Source organism: Ahaetulla prasina, chromosome 10 (genome assembly GCF_028640845.1).
Source record: "Ahaetulla prasina isolate Xishuangbanna chromosome 10, ASM2864084v1, whole genome shotgun sequence".
NCBI lineage: Eukaryota > Metazoa > Chordata > Lepidosauria > Squamata > Colubridae > Ahaetulla > Ahaetulla prasina.
This window is the reverse complement of record NC_080548.1, coordinates 20330703-20347045: the sequence shown is the minus strand read 5'-3', so window position 1 is coordinate 20347045 and position 16343 is coordinate 20330703. Positions and strand designations below refer to the sequence as shown.

Below are 16343 nucleotides of genomic sequence, written 5' to 3'. Positions count from 1 at the left end.
TAAGAGTCTGCAACGGCCATTTTCTCTCTACGTACTTCCAGATGTATTTCCTGAGTGCCCATTACCCATTTCTCCCGCCTGCGTGCTCATCAGATGGGTGAAATTACATTTTATATAAAAACTCTCTCTAGAGCAGTGGTAGTCAACCTGGTCCCTACTGCCCAGCTTTCATGGTGGGCGGTAGGGGTTTTGTCCGATACTGAAGCACTTTCCTTTTTTTAAATTTAATTGACTTTTTAAAAAAAATCATAGCATTATTTAAAAACATTTTCATTAGGTTTTCATAAAATTCCCCATGACAATTTAAATTTTTGAAAATATACTATTTGTATCGCCCGCACATATGTTTAGTTCATGTTACGTAAGTGAAACTAGATGGCGTTATAGTGCAACCGCAAACAAAAGAGCCTCGTCCCAGAATAGCTCACGCATCTCCCCCCACACCACCCAGCTGTAACAGAGAAGCAGAGCTGGTAGCTGACACCCCCCCCCAATCCATGATGCACGAGAGGCATGCACAGACGATGATACATGGCGCATTACTGTGGAACCAGTGGGCGGTTAGAAAATTTTACTACTAACAGAGATACAAAAGTGGGCGGTAGGTATAAAAAGGTTGACTACCCCTGCTCTAGAGCAAGACATGACTGGAACTCAGCACGTGGGGTAGGTCCCAGGATAAAAGAAGGCAGATACAGTAACTGCACACCGAGTTCACCAAATGACATTCATCATGAAACCAAAATGGCAGCATCCATGCTCAGCAGGAAAGTCTTGGATGAAGGACAATGCAAACATCACACGCCTGTTGGGACTCTGCCCCAAACCTTGCAGTAGGCAACCTGCTCAGAAATGACTTGGTATTTGATTGTCTTCTTCATGCATTATGAGCCAATGTAGACTTGAATGGCACCTTTGAGGATGTAGGCTGAGGCCTACAGAGCAGAGGTGGTATTCAGCAGGTCCTGACCAGTTCTGGAGAACTGGTAGTGGAAATTTTGAGTAGTTCGGAGAACCGGTAAATACCACCTCTGGCTGGCCCCGCCCCCATCTATTCTCTGCCTCCCGAGTCCCAGCTGATCGGGAGGGAATGGAGATTTTGCAGTATCCTTCCCCTGCCACGCCACGCCACCAAGCCATGCCACACCCACCAAGCCACACCCACAGAACCAGTACTAAAAAAATATTAAATCCTACCACTGCTACAGAGGTATCTAACAATCACAGGATCACTGCCACTTGTACGAGTGAGATTTATTTTTTTGTTTACATTTATATCCCGCCCTTCTCCGAAGACTCAGGGCGGCTTACAGTGTATAAGGCAATAGTCTCATTCTATTTGTATATTTACAAAGTCAACTTATTGCCCCCCCATCAACAATTGATGAAGGGGGTCACAAGGTCAGTCTGGGAAGCCCCCCTTGGCTCTTTTGCTCACATTCAGTGCAGGAACTGTTTCACTAGCATCAAAAGTACATGGAGTGCCAGAGAATGCGTACATAGCTATGCTCCCTAGATAAGTCAGGTTAAACAGTAACTCCACAGGGTAAGTCACATAAATAAAGCTAAATAAATAAAGCACTGTGAAATAAATCAAGCACTGTGAAAAAAACCTTATTTTTATTTAGATTTGTTGCCTGTTATGTTCTTAGATGGGATGAAAATAATATACATTGTTCTGACCTAGGCTTCCTGAGTCAGTAAAACACACAAGTAGTCCCAAAAACCACTTTAATTTCAATGGCTGTGAATTCTGTTCATTCACAGATGAGTCCTAAATAGTTGTAAAGAGTCCTTTGGGATAAGGAGGATAATCACCCACCTTTATCTCCCTTGACACGCTGCCAAAGACTTAATTGGCAAAGCCAGACGGAGTCTAGAATCAAACAGAGCTTCAGAATTTAAACAGACCAGAACGAACAATGTTGCTTCCTGCAAAGGCCCACATGCCTTTGCTCCTCTTTTAAGTCTTATGGGAGGGGCCAATCATCTCCAAACCCTACTCCCGAGTCATCCCTTTTGTTTTAACTGTTCTTGCCTTATGGCAGCTCTAAGTATGCACGCACTGGGAACAGGATCCCCCTGTTCCTCTGCCTCACTGAGATTCGACTCTGGAGGCAGCACATAACTCCCAGATGGCCCTTTCTCTACCTCGGATGTAGAGCCCTCGTCTGAGCCTTCCCCAGACTCTAGGACTGACCCATGTTCTTCCCCAACCTCTTCACTGTCTGACTCTGCTTCCAGCTCTGCAGGCTGCTGGCGGACCACAACACATATACAACTATTCCTAATTCCAGATAGGGGCAGAATCTTTAGAAGCAGTCAAAGGCTTTAGTCTGGAATGGTAAAGGCATACAAGACACAAACATCTTGTTAATGTCCCTAAAAGTTAAAGCTTCCTCACTGTGCTCATTCTACCTTGCATATTCCCAAGAGAACAGAATGGAATGGAATGGAAATAGAATAGAATAGCAGAGTTGGAAGGGACCTTGGAGGTCTTCTAGTCCAACCCCCTGCTTAGGCGGAAACCCTCCATCACTTCAAACAATCAGTTATTCAATCTCTTCTAAAAAACTTCCCGTGTTGGGGCACTTACAACTTCTGCAGGCAAGTTGTTCCACTTATTAATTGTTCTAACTGTCAGGAAATTTCTCCTTAGTTCTCAGTTGCTTCTCTCCTTGATTAGTTTCCACCCATTGCGTCTTGTTCTACCCTCAGGTACTAAATGCACTGATCTGGATGACAAATACGGTACTAAATGCACCGATCTGGACAACAATCTTAACTGGGGCTTATTTTGGAGGTAGGGCTTATATTACAAGCATCCTAAAAGATCATGCTAGGACTTATTTTCCAGTTGGGTCGTATTTTCGGGAAAACAGGGTAGGCACCAGGGACTGGTTCCATGGAGAGAGCTTTTTCCATGGACTGGAAGGAGTGTGGTTTTGTGTGTGCCTGTATCCCACAGACGGGCTTTGCTTGTTTGCACAGCCTGATTGCTGGCATGCTGTGGTCTAGTGCTAGTTCATGGACCGGGGGTTGGAGATTCTGGGTTTAAATGAACTAAATGTTTTATTTCATACTTTTGTATACATTTTTTGTTTTTCCAAATTGTAAAGGTTTTTTTTAATATTGGCTAGAGCTTGTTAAATAATAGTGTGGATAAAAATGCTTTAGTTGGCTCTCAAAAGTTCTCCAAGTTGTGGCATTCCACTTCATTGCTACTTAACAGCAAATTGTTTTTGTCTTGGTGTTCCAAGAATTAGAAACAATGTGTTTCCTTTCCTGAAGTTTCCATACGGTAGGTCCAGAAAATAGTAATAGGCATGCAACAATATCCTTTTCTTGCCTTTCCTTTTTCGAACTCTTTCAATGCAACTGTCTTATTCATAATTTAGTGTATTTCTTAACCCAGGGAAACATGCAACATCCTGATTGGTTCAAGGAATAACCCTGTCCAGGGTTACCGTTTATAGAAACTTTACAGTTTCCTACATTTCCTAACTAACCGCATTACACATCACAATTTTTATGCAACACACCAGGCTTTCAAATCACCCAATACATTGCTGTCTCTGAATTGGGCAATGCTAACAGATATGCTGAGCGAGTTTGGTGTAGTGGTTAAGGCATCAGGCTCAAAACCAGGAGACCATGAATTATAGTCCTGCTTCAGACACAACATCCATCTTGGTCTAGCAGCCTTTCTCTCAGCCCTAGGAAGGAGACAATGGCAATTTTACTGCTGAAAATCTGGCCAAGAAAACTGGAGGGTTTTTATCCAGGCAGTTGCCAGGAGTCAACCTTGTCTCAAAGGCACCCAAAAAAATGAATAAATCCTAAGAACTTTTCACAAAGCTCCATTGATTTTAATAGGAGGACATAAAATAGTTCCCTCCCACTTCATTGAGACTTACTGCTTCATTCTGGATCCATAGAATGAAAGGTTTGAATTTCTTTGCTTCCCAGAGGATTCAAGGAAAGGTTCCACTCTCAACTCCTGAAACTTTCTATCAACCGAGCCTACCTTACAAGATTGTGGCTCAGGCTGCTAATGCAGTCTGTTATTAACAGCAGCTGCCTGCAATTACTGCAGGTTCTAGTCCCACCAGGCCCAAGGTTGACTCAGCCTTCCATCCTTTATAAGGTAGGTAAAATGAGGACCCAGATTGTTGGGGGCAATAAATTGACTTTGTATATAAATATACAAATAGAATGAAGACTATTGCTAACATAGTGTAAGCCGCCCTGAATCTTCGGAGAAGGGCGGGATAGAAATGCAAATTAAAAAAAAAATTGTTGTGGAGAAAAGATTTGGAAGAACAAGTGTGATTTTTTTTAAAAAAACCTATCTGCTATTTTTTTTTTAAGTGCACTGTATAAATTTAAAAACTAAATGGACACAAGCTCAATGCTATTTTACAATCTACAAACTTGAATCTTCCTAATAATCAATTGAAACTATCACTGCAATGATAATCAACCACCAATAGTCTCACATATGTATATAAATATAATGCCACTCAGAGAGATTCTATCTCATTAAGTTTTAATAGTCCAGATTCTTGGCAACAGCTGTGTTTTCTTTAAAAGGGCTTCTGCTGAAAGCTTTGGAACATCCGCCAATTAAATCTTTTTAAAGTTTAATGCCAATAGCACATTTATTCAGAGGTCCATCCCACTGACTGCAATTTGGTTCACTCCCAGATGACTTTCTGTGAAGTCATACCCTAAGTGTGACCAGCCACCTCCTTGTGTTGCCTCACACCCATCTTCCCAATTCCACTCTCAGTTATGGCTTCCAGGGCACAGACAACACCCTGCAAAAAAAAATCTTCCAGCAACATCACTGCAAAGATTACTGTTGACATAAACTTCATTTCTCAGACACCAATTATTAGGGCATTCTTGTACCATACATTGGTGGGGGTGGAGGTGTTTCAGAAGGATGTGAAAAGTGGCAGCTTTCCTGTGTCTGTGGATCCCAATTTTAAAGAAGTAAAACACAAAACATCTGCGAAAGACTCATTGCATAAAAATAGAACGCTGCTAGGCATCTCTTATTGACCCAAAGGAAAAAGATGACTGTGTCACTTCCTTGTACACCAACTTTCTCAAAGGTTCGTTGAATATCTTCAGCTTGCTTGGAATATATAATATTGTAGTGGCAAGTAGCCCATCCTTAACATCTCCCTGAAGCTCATTAAATTTAAAACTCAACCACAGCAAAGAGGACTGAGAAAATGAGACAGCCAAGGCAACTTTGGCTTCAAAGGAGCCGTCCAAAACAGTGAAATATTAATATTAAATTGTTATCAATTTAATGATATGATTATGACTATTATTAAGTGTTGTGTTGTACCTTGATGAAAGTATCTTTTCTTTTATGTACACTGAGAGCATATGCACCAAGACAAATTCCTTGTGTGTCCAATCACACTTGGCCAATAAAAAAAAATTCTATTCTATTCTATTCTATTCTATTCTCTATTTTATTCTATTCTATTCTGTCACAACCACAACTAAAGGAATGGATTTCCTTTCCATCTGACCACCTGAGTTCTAAAATGTTTGATAAGAGTTGAACAGGACTGTATATAAACCTACAACTGTGGTTCGGTTCAATAAACTACAATGAAGCCAACCCTGGTTGAGACTGGTCTGAGAACCTACCTAGCCTTTCGCCATCCTTTCCCCACCCCCCAAAAAAATAAAAAGAAGGAAAAGAAGAAACTAAGGAGCTGTCCACCAGCGTTGGAGAGACTGAGAACTCCCGGTTGAACCACGAGGGAACAACCTTCCAGTTTCCCCAACCTAAAACCTGAAACTCAAGGAAGGAACCAGGAAGTATTGCTCGGATCCCAAGACTTTTTCTTACCGCCCACGGAACACAGACAAGCGGTGGCTGGGAGGCGGGGGAACGTCTCTTTGTATAAGAGCAACACCTGTTGAATTTCCTCCTTTGGGTTGCCCGAATAGTTTATTTTATTTGTCAAACATATATATGATTACAAATATAAGTATAAACATAATTACGAATACATAAGGATAAGGATGCGAATACATGGGGACAGTAGGACAGGGAGGGTAAGCACGCTGGTGCGCTTATGCACACCCCCTTACAGACCTCTTAGGAACGGGGTGAGGTCAACAGTAGACAGTCTAAGGCAAGGGTCTCCAACCTTGGCAACTTTAAGCCTGGTGGACTTCAACTCCCAGAATCCCCCAGCCAGCTTGTGGGAGTTGAAGTCCACCAGGCTTAAAGTTGCCAAAGTTGGAGACCCCTGATCTAAGGTGAAAGTTTTAGGGGTTTGGGGAAGAAACCACAGACTCAGGTAGTGTATTCCAGGCATTGACCACTCTGGTTGCCGCAGTCCTATTTTCTGCAACCGAATTTGGAGCGGTTTCCCTTGAGTTGCGTGCTCCTGAAGTCGTCCACGGACAGGTAAATAGTTCTAAAAGGAGCCCGCAACCTTTTTTCTCAGTAGGGCGTGAACGAAAAGCCCGGGGGGGGGAGTACGAAACATTGCGGGTGGGGGCAAAGAGCGATTTCCACGGGGAAACCAACCCAAGCCAGAGAGTCTCGACTTTTCGCCTGCTTCCGAGTAAACGGAGGATCGGAGCAGGTTCCCAAAGAAGCGGGTGACTCAATAACGGGAGAGGGGAGAGGAAGGCAGGGGGTGAGGAGAATGACGTCGGTCTCAGGTCCCGGATTCCTCCTTCCCCTTCCCTCCCCTGCGGGCCAATCCCCACCATGACAAGTCGGGGAAACAAAAAGCTTCGGGAAAGTCAGGCTTCCCCCACCCACTCCCACTCCCACCCACCCCCACCCCACGCGGGAAACGAGACACTCACGCAGCTCAGCAAAGAGCAGACCCCCAGGCACGCTCCCATGTCGCCGCCCCCAGCCCGCCTGGCAAAGTCAAGCTCAGTCCGGCGGCAGTTCCCGAAAAGCGATCCACTCCGCGGCTCGGCTCCCAAAGAGCGACCTGCCGAAGCCCGCTCGGCAACTTTCGGCTGCTTTCGCCTCCCCTCTGCTCGGATTCCTCCCTCTCCCCCCCCCCCCGGCTGCTTTTCCCTCAGACTCTCTGGCCACGCCCCCTTCGGCTCTGGCTGGCGGGGAGGGAGGGGCGGCTGGGTAAGGAGTCCGGCACACCTGGTTTCCAGGGGCGGGGCGCGTGATGACGCGAGTTGCGGGTCACGTGACGAGGGGGTGGCGGCAAGGCGGGGAGCGAAAGGTTCGCCTGTTTGATCTGGACCTGTCAGTCCGAGAGACGTGGGAGGCGTGACGTCAGTTGAGTCGCCTGCCTTGTAGGGGCGGGGTAGAGGCGATCTGGTATAGACCAGGGGTCTGCAACCTTGGCAACTTTAAGCCTGGAGGACTTCAACTCCCAGAATTCCCCAGCTTTGCTGGCTGGGGAATTCTGGGAGTTGAAGTCCTCCAGGCTTTTTTTTTTTTGTTTACATTTATACCCCGCCCTTCTCCGAAGACTCAGGGAGGCTTACAGTGTATAAGGCAATAGTCTCATTCTATTTGTATATTTTTTTTACAAAGTCAACTTATTGCCCCCCCAACAATCTGGGTCCTCATTTTACCTACCTTATAAAGGATGGAAGGCTGAGTCAACCTTGGGCCGGGCTCGAACCTGCAGTAATTGCAGGCTACTGTGTTCTTAATAACAGGCTTTTACCAGCGTGAGCTAAACCGGCCCCTGGCTTAAAGTTGCCAAGGTTGCAAACCCCTGGTATAGACCTCTGGCTTAAGAGAGCCATAACCAGGACTGACGCCCTTCGCCAGCACGTCGGGATTTATTTCCCCCCACACATATACCTTTAACACCATGGGTCTTGAAGTCGTGCTTTTTAAAGACTTGCGTGAGCAGGTGGTGTAGAATAGGATACCTGCAGATACAGGACACAGATCCTGGGGTGATGTCTTCCTGTCCCGTTTTACTGCAGATCGAAATGAGGAAGGATGCAAGTGCTATTTTATCCCGCAGAAATAGGATAAATGTCTTATAAAAGTAATGAAATTGCAATGATATTTTGGAAGTGGAAAAGTGGGTTTGACTGTGCTCAAACTTCTGTTGCAGACTGGCAGGTTCACACATCATGTTAACATGATGTTACATTTCAGGATACAGAAAAACCCTACATATAATAGTAACAGAGTTGGAAGGGATCTCGGAGGTCATCTAGTCCAAACCACTGTATTTCAATGTGTGTGTGGTGTGTATGTGTGTACACACACACACACACACACACATGGTATATATATAGTGGGTATTTTTTCCTATCGAAGCAACCTGGTCTACCCCAATATGGGAGGGAGCATACTGCTTCCCTTTCGCCTTTCAGCCCCAATCCAGGAGCCCTCACAGGCAGTCGTTTTCATGACAAGCTATTTTGTGTTAAATTTATATTTACTGACAAAGAAATAAAGGGAGACTAGTATAGCTCTATTTCAAGCTATTTAGTTCTCATCAGCTAGCCATACCCTTCTGGGATTCGAACTTGGGCTTGCTTGCATATTAGGCAGATGTATTAACCTCTAAGCCACAGGTTCTCCTCGCTTTGTCAGCTGTACACACACACACATACATATATATATATACACACACACACATATATATATATACACACTATATAGTATGAAATACAGTATTTCACTGTATTTCAGTGCAGTGTGTATGTATGTATATGATTTTTACACACACACACACATATATATTAAATTTATATTTGTTGATAAAGAAATAAAAGAATACATTATAAAGAAATAAATTATCAGCAAATATTAATTTGGTATAAAATGGTTTGTTGTGAATGTGACTGCTTGAGGGCTCCTGGATTGGAGCTGAAAGGCGAAAGGGAAGCAGTATGCTCCCTCCCATATTGGGGTAGACCAGGTTGCTTAGATAGAAAACCCACTTAATATACTGTGTATATATATATGGTTTTTACATAAAGAGCCAGTTTGGTGTGGTGAAGACAGCAGACTAGAAACCAGGAGACTATTAGTTCTAATCCGACTTTATATACAAATCCAACTGGGTGACCTTGAGTCAGTCTCTCTCAGCCCTCAGAAATGGGAAGCAACTTCTAAAGAACCTTGTCAAGGAAACTGCAGGGATCAGTGCAGGCAATCCCCAAGAGTGTTAACCCTGACTTAAAAGAACCAAAAGAAAACAATAACTAAGGAGTGAACAAGTACAAACTCTCCTGCTACAAGAGAGAGGGGCACCTTTCTCCATATTCCAATAGGAATGTTTAAACCTGAAAATTGTTCTCAAAATAGATCCTATATACCCATCTATTCTTGGGCTGGGTTCACTTGCTTTCAGAATTTTACAAACCATTCGTCTCTGTGTGCTTGTGTATAATTAAAACAATTTCAAACAAGAAGATAAAAGCTAATGGAAAAATGAATAGAAAGTAAAAAAAGAAAATAGTGCAAAAATAAATAAATAAAAAGATTAAGAATATAGGAAAAGAAAGTATAAAGTGGCTTCCGTCACAGCAGTTATAAATACAAGTGTGTTTTGACCTCTCTTTCTCAAGTTAAATCCTGACTCTCTTCTTTCCATAATCTATCCTTTCTAATCATCAGAACCATAAGTCAAAAGTTCATTCTTTATTTTTACACACACACAAAATCGTAAAAGGCTTCCAGTTACCAATAAATTCTCTAATCAAAGAAATCGGTGTATTCATTTCAGTAAAATCTGTCAACTTCATCAACCATCCCTCCGGAGTGGATAGTCTCAAATCTTTCCCATCCCTGTGCATACAGTAATCTCACTGCTGTGATCATATATTGAATTAATCTCCTGTTGCTTTTTTTCCCCCTAACCGTTTATCCATTAATCCTAAAAGGAAAAGTTCGCTACATAATTTGTTGGACAAGTCCCGAATGCACACAGATTGCTCAACCCAGTTGGCAAAAACAAAAAGGCTCAGTTTGTATATAGCACAGAGCCAAAACCAAACAAACCCCATAATAGTATAGCATAAAAGGTAGAGCATTTATGGTTCAAAGCCATAATGCAGGCGGGTTTTGTACCGTTCGCGAAACAAGCCCTTGTATGGATTTGAAGAGCAAGGATTATTCTTAGCATATTGTGTGAATTTAATTGCAAGCTGTTTGCTGTTAAACCCAACAAAGAAGTATGCAAAAATCAGTTGCAGTCAGAATGAGCAACTGAAGATTCAACCGGAAAGAGCAACATTCCTATAAGAAGAAGAAATGTCAGGCTGGGGGGGGGAGGGGGAGGGGGGAGGCAGGGAGCAAGCAAGAATTTCATGAGCAACCTAAGTTGCTGAAACTGAAATCAGGCTGCACCAGAAATAAACCTGGAATAGAACTGGTGCAGAGGGGGGTGGGGTTGATCAACCTCAGATGCAAGTTATTTTCTCTCTCTTGCAAACTGCCCCCAAGATCTGTTCCAGGGCTCCTGGTACACAGCCACCCATACGCCAGGCTGCTAAGTGAATTCTGCTTAGCTGCTGGGACTATATTTAGAGTCCTATGAAAGGGGTTAGTGAGTTGCCTGGAGCCAGCACAGTATCTAAAGTGGATGTCAATATAACAGCAGTCAGGGATGGAAAAATAACCGAGAGCTTTAAGTAAATCCTTCGGAATGAGCTGGGGTTGTCAAGGAGGACGTTGTTGTGCCCTGCAAAACTGCAACCTGGACTAGAAGAATGGGCAGTGGGGTTGACTTCTTCAAAATGAGGGTGAAAAGGCGTGTCTGGATGGGTCATGGAGAAGGTGAGGTCGTCCCCGACCGGTGGTCATTCATTTAACAACCATTCAGAGTTATAATTAATTATTGATTATTGAGTCTGTTATTATTATTGTTATTATTGATTATTGAGTCTGTCATTTGCACCTCTATAACTGTCTGGTTTGGTTCTGCAACCCAACAAGAAAGACACAGACTTCAGAGGATAATTAGAACTGCAGAAAAAATAATTGCTACCAACCTGCCTTCCATTGAAGATCTGTATACTGCACTAATCAAGAAGAGGGCTGTGAAAATATTTACAGATCCCTCACTTCCTGGACATAAACTGTTTCAACTCCTACCATCAAAACGACACTACAGAGCAGTGCACACCAGAACAACTAAACACAAGAACAGTTTTTTCCCGATGGCCATCACTCTGCTAAACAAATAATTCCCTCAACACTGTCAAACTATTTACTAAGTCTGCATTACTATTATTAATCTTCTCATCGTTTTCATCACCAATCTCTTTCCACTTATGACTGTATGACTGTAACTTTTTGTTGCTATCATTAAGGGTTAAATTGCAACCTATGACCATCATTTGTGTTGTAAATGTTGTATCTTTGATGAAGGTATTTTTTTTCCTTTTCTTTTATGTACACTGGGAGCATCTGCACCAAAACAAATTCCTTATGTGTCCAATCACACTTGGCCAATAAATTCTATTCTATTCTATTCTATTCTATTCTATTCTATTCTATTCTATTCTATTCTATTCTATTCTATTCAGAGTTATAATAGATCTGAAAAAAGAACTTACGATTGGTCCTAACTTACAACCATCAGCATCCCCGAGGCCACAATTGTGATTTGGGTGCTTGGCCACTGGCATGTACGGTTGCAGCTTCCCAGGGTCACGTGGTTTCCATTTGTGACCATCCCAAAGGACTTCCCACAAGCAAATTCAATGGGGAAGACCAAATTCGCTTAATGATTCTGGCCCAAAAAAGTCATAAAATTGGTCACAGCTCACTTAACTGCACTGCTTAGTGACAAAGGATCCGTTCCTATCTATGGTGATAAGTTGAAGACTACTTGCAGAATGCACAGCTAATGGGAAAAACAGATCTGCACCAATGTAGATTTAGGAAAACCATTTTTTAACCTGTCACTTTTTCTTAAACCCTACAAGGAGTTTTTTAAAATATTTGCTGGAGGAAAGTCGTGTAAGACTATAGTTGCCAAAAAAATCATGAGTCTGGAAGCTTCTTTTCAGATTAACAAATTCCATTAAAAGTCACACTCCCCAAAGCTTATGCCTCTCAATAAAATTTATTAGTCTGGAAAGATGCTATCAGGCTCCTTTTGATGTTAGGGTTTAAAAAAAAAGATTTTAAAACAGGTTTAAACATTTAATGCTCACATTTTTGGAAATAATAATAGGATAGCCTTTCTCACTGGCAGAACTATTTATAGCTAGTGTGAATCCATGCGTAAAAATACCCAGAAAGGCCAAGAACAAAAAAGTAGCTTTTACATTTTACTAAAGACTGCCAGGATATTAAGAAGCCAATAGCTGAAAAGTATGATAATCTTCAGTATTATTCAATTACTGCACTAATACTTTTGTGTCTTGAATATGGTGTACATCAGACTTCAGCAGTATCTGGGTATCTACAGATCCCTCACATCCTGAACATAAACTGTTCCAATTTCTTCCCTCAAGACAACGCTATAAGACATTGCACGCTAAAAGAACTAGACACAAGGACATTTTTTCCACATGCCATCACTCTGCACAACAACTAATTCCCAGAACACTGTCAAACTATCTAGAAGGGCCGTATTACTATTATTCTTCTCATCTTGCCTATTACCTATTTCCTTACCTTCTTATGACTATAACTTTGTTGCTTGTATCTTACGATTTATATTGTTTTATATAGTATCCTAGGCCAGAATCTGAAAACAACATTTAACACCGCACAATACTCACAAAAAACAAAATGGTTCAGATCTGGCATACATGGAACTGATTGGGGTAGCTTGTAAGGGTGACACCGAAATATAATTTTATGTCATTTTAATCTATTTTATATATTTATTTATTTATGTATTAAATTATATTGTATCTTATCCTATAACTATTGTATTTTATACTACTCTTATTTTAAATTGTTTATATAGGATTTTATTGGTGGTATGTGTTTGAACTTTGTGCTTTGATATGGCCTATAGGCTAATCAATAAAGCTATCTATCTATTAGCATCCTAGTATGATTTATGCTGATTACTTATTTAGTATCCTATGACTCTCACTAAGTGTTGTATCTTATGATTTATGATGAATTTTTATTTTATTTTATTTTTATGATTATGATTTATCACTTGTTGCTTATATGTACACTGAGAGCTAATGCACCAAAGACAAATTCCTTGTGTGTCCAACAACTATACATAATACAAAATACAATAATACATGACCAATAATTCTATCTATCATCTATCTATCTATCTATCTAACTATCTATCTATCTATCTATCTATCTATCTATCTATCCATTCATCCAGATGTTTCTGCTGGCTGCAAATTTTGCATATTACAGTCTCCCCACCACCATATCAGGAAAGGACCACACCTGGGAAACTTCATTAGATTTGCACATATTACTTGGCTATAGCTGAGTTTAGTCTTCATTTGTTGAATAAACTATTGCGATCTATAAACCGCACTTTACAAATCACAAAGCTGGGTTCACACAAGTTGCTAAGCCAAAACCAAACAAACCATGTGACAATATAGCATCATGTGTGAACTGAGAAATGCAGGTACATACATCAACCACAGCTAGAAGGGCCAAAATGCAAAGAATTGTCGGAAGCTGTGGTCCAGAAAATATTGAGACCGTCTGCCCTTCTTCTAAAATTTTCCTTCAGGACCTTGGACAGTCCCATCAAAGCAATAACTAGATTTACCAAATGGTCAGTTTGATTGTCCCTTCAGGGCCTGTTCCTTTCATGTAGATACTTTAGCCCTCTTTAAGAAGGTAGAAATGCTACTTGGCTGAATGCTGCTTGGCTGACAAATGACACTGCCTAACTTCATTTAGGCTCAGGAAGTCATGGTGAGTGGGTCATAGGCAAGGAACCCTTTGATTGTACGGACTTCCTGCTGGTTCTAGCCCATAGCCTTGGACATCAAGATCTCTGGTCTCAGGGCCCATGTCTAGTGCAAGTAAAATTTCTCTGTTGGCCTCTGTCTTTCTAAATCAGGATCCCCTCCCCCAAAAGCCTGACATGGCAAGTCCTGTTTTATTCATTTAGAATAGATTTTTTTTTTTATTGGCCAAGTGTGATTGGACACACAAGGAATTTGTCTTGGTGCATATGCTCTCAGTGTATATAAAAGAAAAGATACGTTCATCAAGGTACAAAATTTACAACACAATTGATGATCAATATATCAATATAAATCATAAGGATTGCCAGCAACAAGTTATAGTCATACAGTCATAAGTGGAAAGAGATTGGTGATGGGAACTATGAAACGATTAATAGTAGTGCAGATTCAGTAAATAGTCTGACAGTGTTGATGGAATTATTTGTTTAGCAGAGTGATGGCCTTTGGGAAAAAACTGTTCTTGTGTCTAGTTGTTCTGGTGTGCAGTGCTCTATAGCGTCGTTTTGAGGGTAGGAGTTGAAACAGTTTATGTCCAGGATGCGAGGGATCTGCAAATATTTTCACGGCCCTCTTCTTGATTCGTGCAGTATACAGGTCCTCAATGGAAGGCAAGTTGGTAGCAATTATTTTTTCTGCAGTTCTAATTATCCTCTGAAGTCTGTGTTTTTCTTGTTGGGTTGCAGAACCGAACCAGACAGTTATAGAGGTGCAAATGACAAAAGCAAAAGCCTGTCGTGCAAAAGCCTGTCATGGCAAGTCCTGTTTTATTCATTTATTTAATTGATATTACCTATTTCATCAAAGGGTGCACACATTATGCTTTCTCCTCCTATTTTTCCCCTATGGAAACCCTGTCAGGTGGCTGAGAGAGAGCATCTGGACTAGAGTCACCCTGTGAGTTTCTGTGATTGAGGATGAACTTGACCCTGGCTCTCCTTTGCTACACCACACTGTCTGTCAAAGATTATGCATCCTCTGCCTAAAAGTCTATACTGTCTGTTAAAGGCCAGGAGCACTTTGCAGGATATGCAGAAGACCCCCCTGGGCAAGCTAGAAGACTTTGAAACAAATATTGCAACTTTAAGTTTTCCAACTGAAGTCAAGATTCTAATAAAGGAGAATATTTGCAGCTCATGGTTGACATGCGGGGACCTTGGTGCTTTCTGAGCGTGCACATTTTCTTGCAGACGTTTCATTACCCAAACTAGCTAACATCATCCGTGATTTAAGTCAAGGTTTCCTGGGATCCAAGTCTGATGAAGACAGTGCATTTGTCAGTTAGTGAGCGGGGATGGAAAAAGTCTGTTAATCCTTGTCGCATGGTTGGCTTGAAGACTTTTGGTGCAAGATTTTGATACCTGTGATTAAACACAATGAATTGACTGTGGTGGTGGCTTAGTTGGAACATATCTGGAAAGCCATATTGTGGTTCTTTTTTTTTTGTTTGTTTACATTTATACCCCGCCTTTCTCCGAAGACTCAGGGCGGCTTACAGTGTATAAGGCAATAGGTCTCATTCTATTTGTATATTTTTACAAAGTCAACTTATTGCCCCCCCAACAATCTGGGTCCTCATTTTACCTACCTTATAAAGGATGGAAGGCTGAGTCAACCTTGGGCCGGGCTTGAACCTGCAGTAATTGCAGGCTACTGTGTTCTAATAACAGGCTCTAACAGCCTGAGCTATTACGGTCTTTAGGTTTGGCTAAGTATGTTCTGTAAATCATTAATAATAACAGAGTTGGAAGGGACCTTGGGGTTCTTCTAGTCCAACCCCCTGCCCAGGCAGGAAACCCTACACCATTTCAGACAAATGGTTATCCAACATTTTCATAAAAATTTCCAGTGTTGGAGCATTCACAGCTTCTGCAGGCAAATCCATCTGTTGTGGATTAGATAAGATACCAGTGGTTTTGAAAAACTACATTTAATGCACTAAACAACCCAGCCTTAGCATATTACCAGGAAGGTATAAGAAGCAAACCCTTCCCTTAAACCGAACTCTCAGGAATGCTATTTTATTGAATATACCGCTTGGGATTCCTTCACTTTACAGCCAAAACCTCCTTGTAATTTTTTTTTAAAAAATCCAGGTAGCTTTTTTCTTGGATTGGATTGTCACCCATTCCTCTAACTCTGAAGAATGAAGTTAGACTGGTAGCCAGCCTACCTGTCCTTTTGATTTAGCGTCTGGTTTAAGAGCCCAGTCAGACTGCCTCTCTTAGAAACCCATTAACTTCAATGCCAATCCATGCTCCTTTTCATCCCCCCACTTCTCGTTTATGTGTTTTCATTTGTTTAAAGCTAAAAGCAAGGACAGGTTCTCCAAACCTGATTGCAAAGATTAAACCTTGGAACCTGGAAAGGCCACTGGTATCCTTCCAGGAAATTCCCTTTCTCCCTTAGGAAATATTCGTTTCTGCTCCACC

General features: G+C 41.6%; 1 protein-coding gene across 1 annotated transcript in view; it reads right to left on the bottom strand.

Moving 5' to 3' along the window:
- The window catches only part of SERINC2 (serine incorporator 2), a 35367-nt gene extending 28331 nt beyond the window's left edge, over positions 1-7036 (bottom strand). Inside the window, exon 1 of the mRNA XM_058195917.1 lies at positions 6856-7036. Within this exon, the coding sequence (XP_058051900.1) occupies positions 6856-6894 (39 nt within the window). The 5' untranslated portion in view covers positions 6895-7036. The remainder of the gene's footprint in view (positions 1-6855) is intronic.
- Between the last annotated feature and the right edge of the window lie 9307 nt (positions 7037-16343).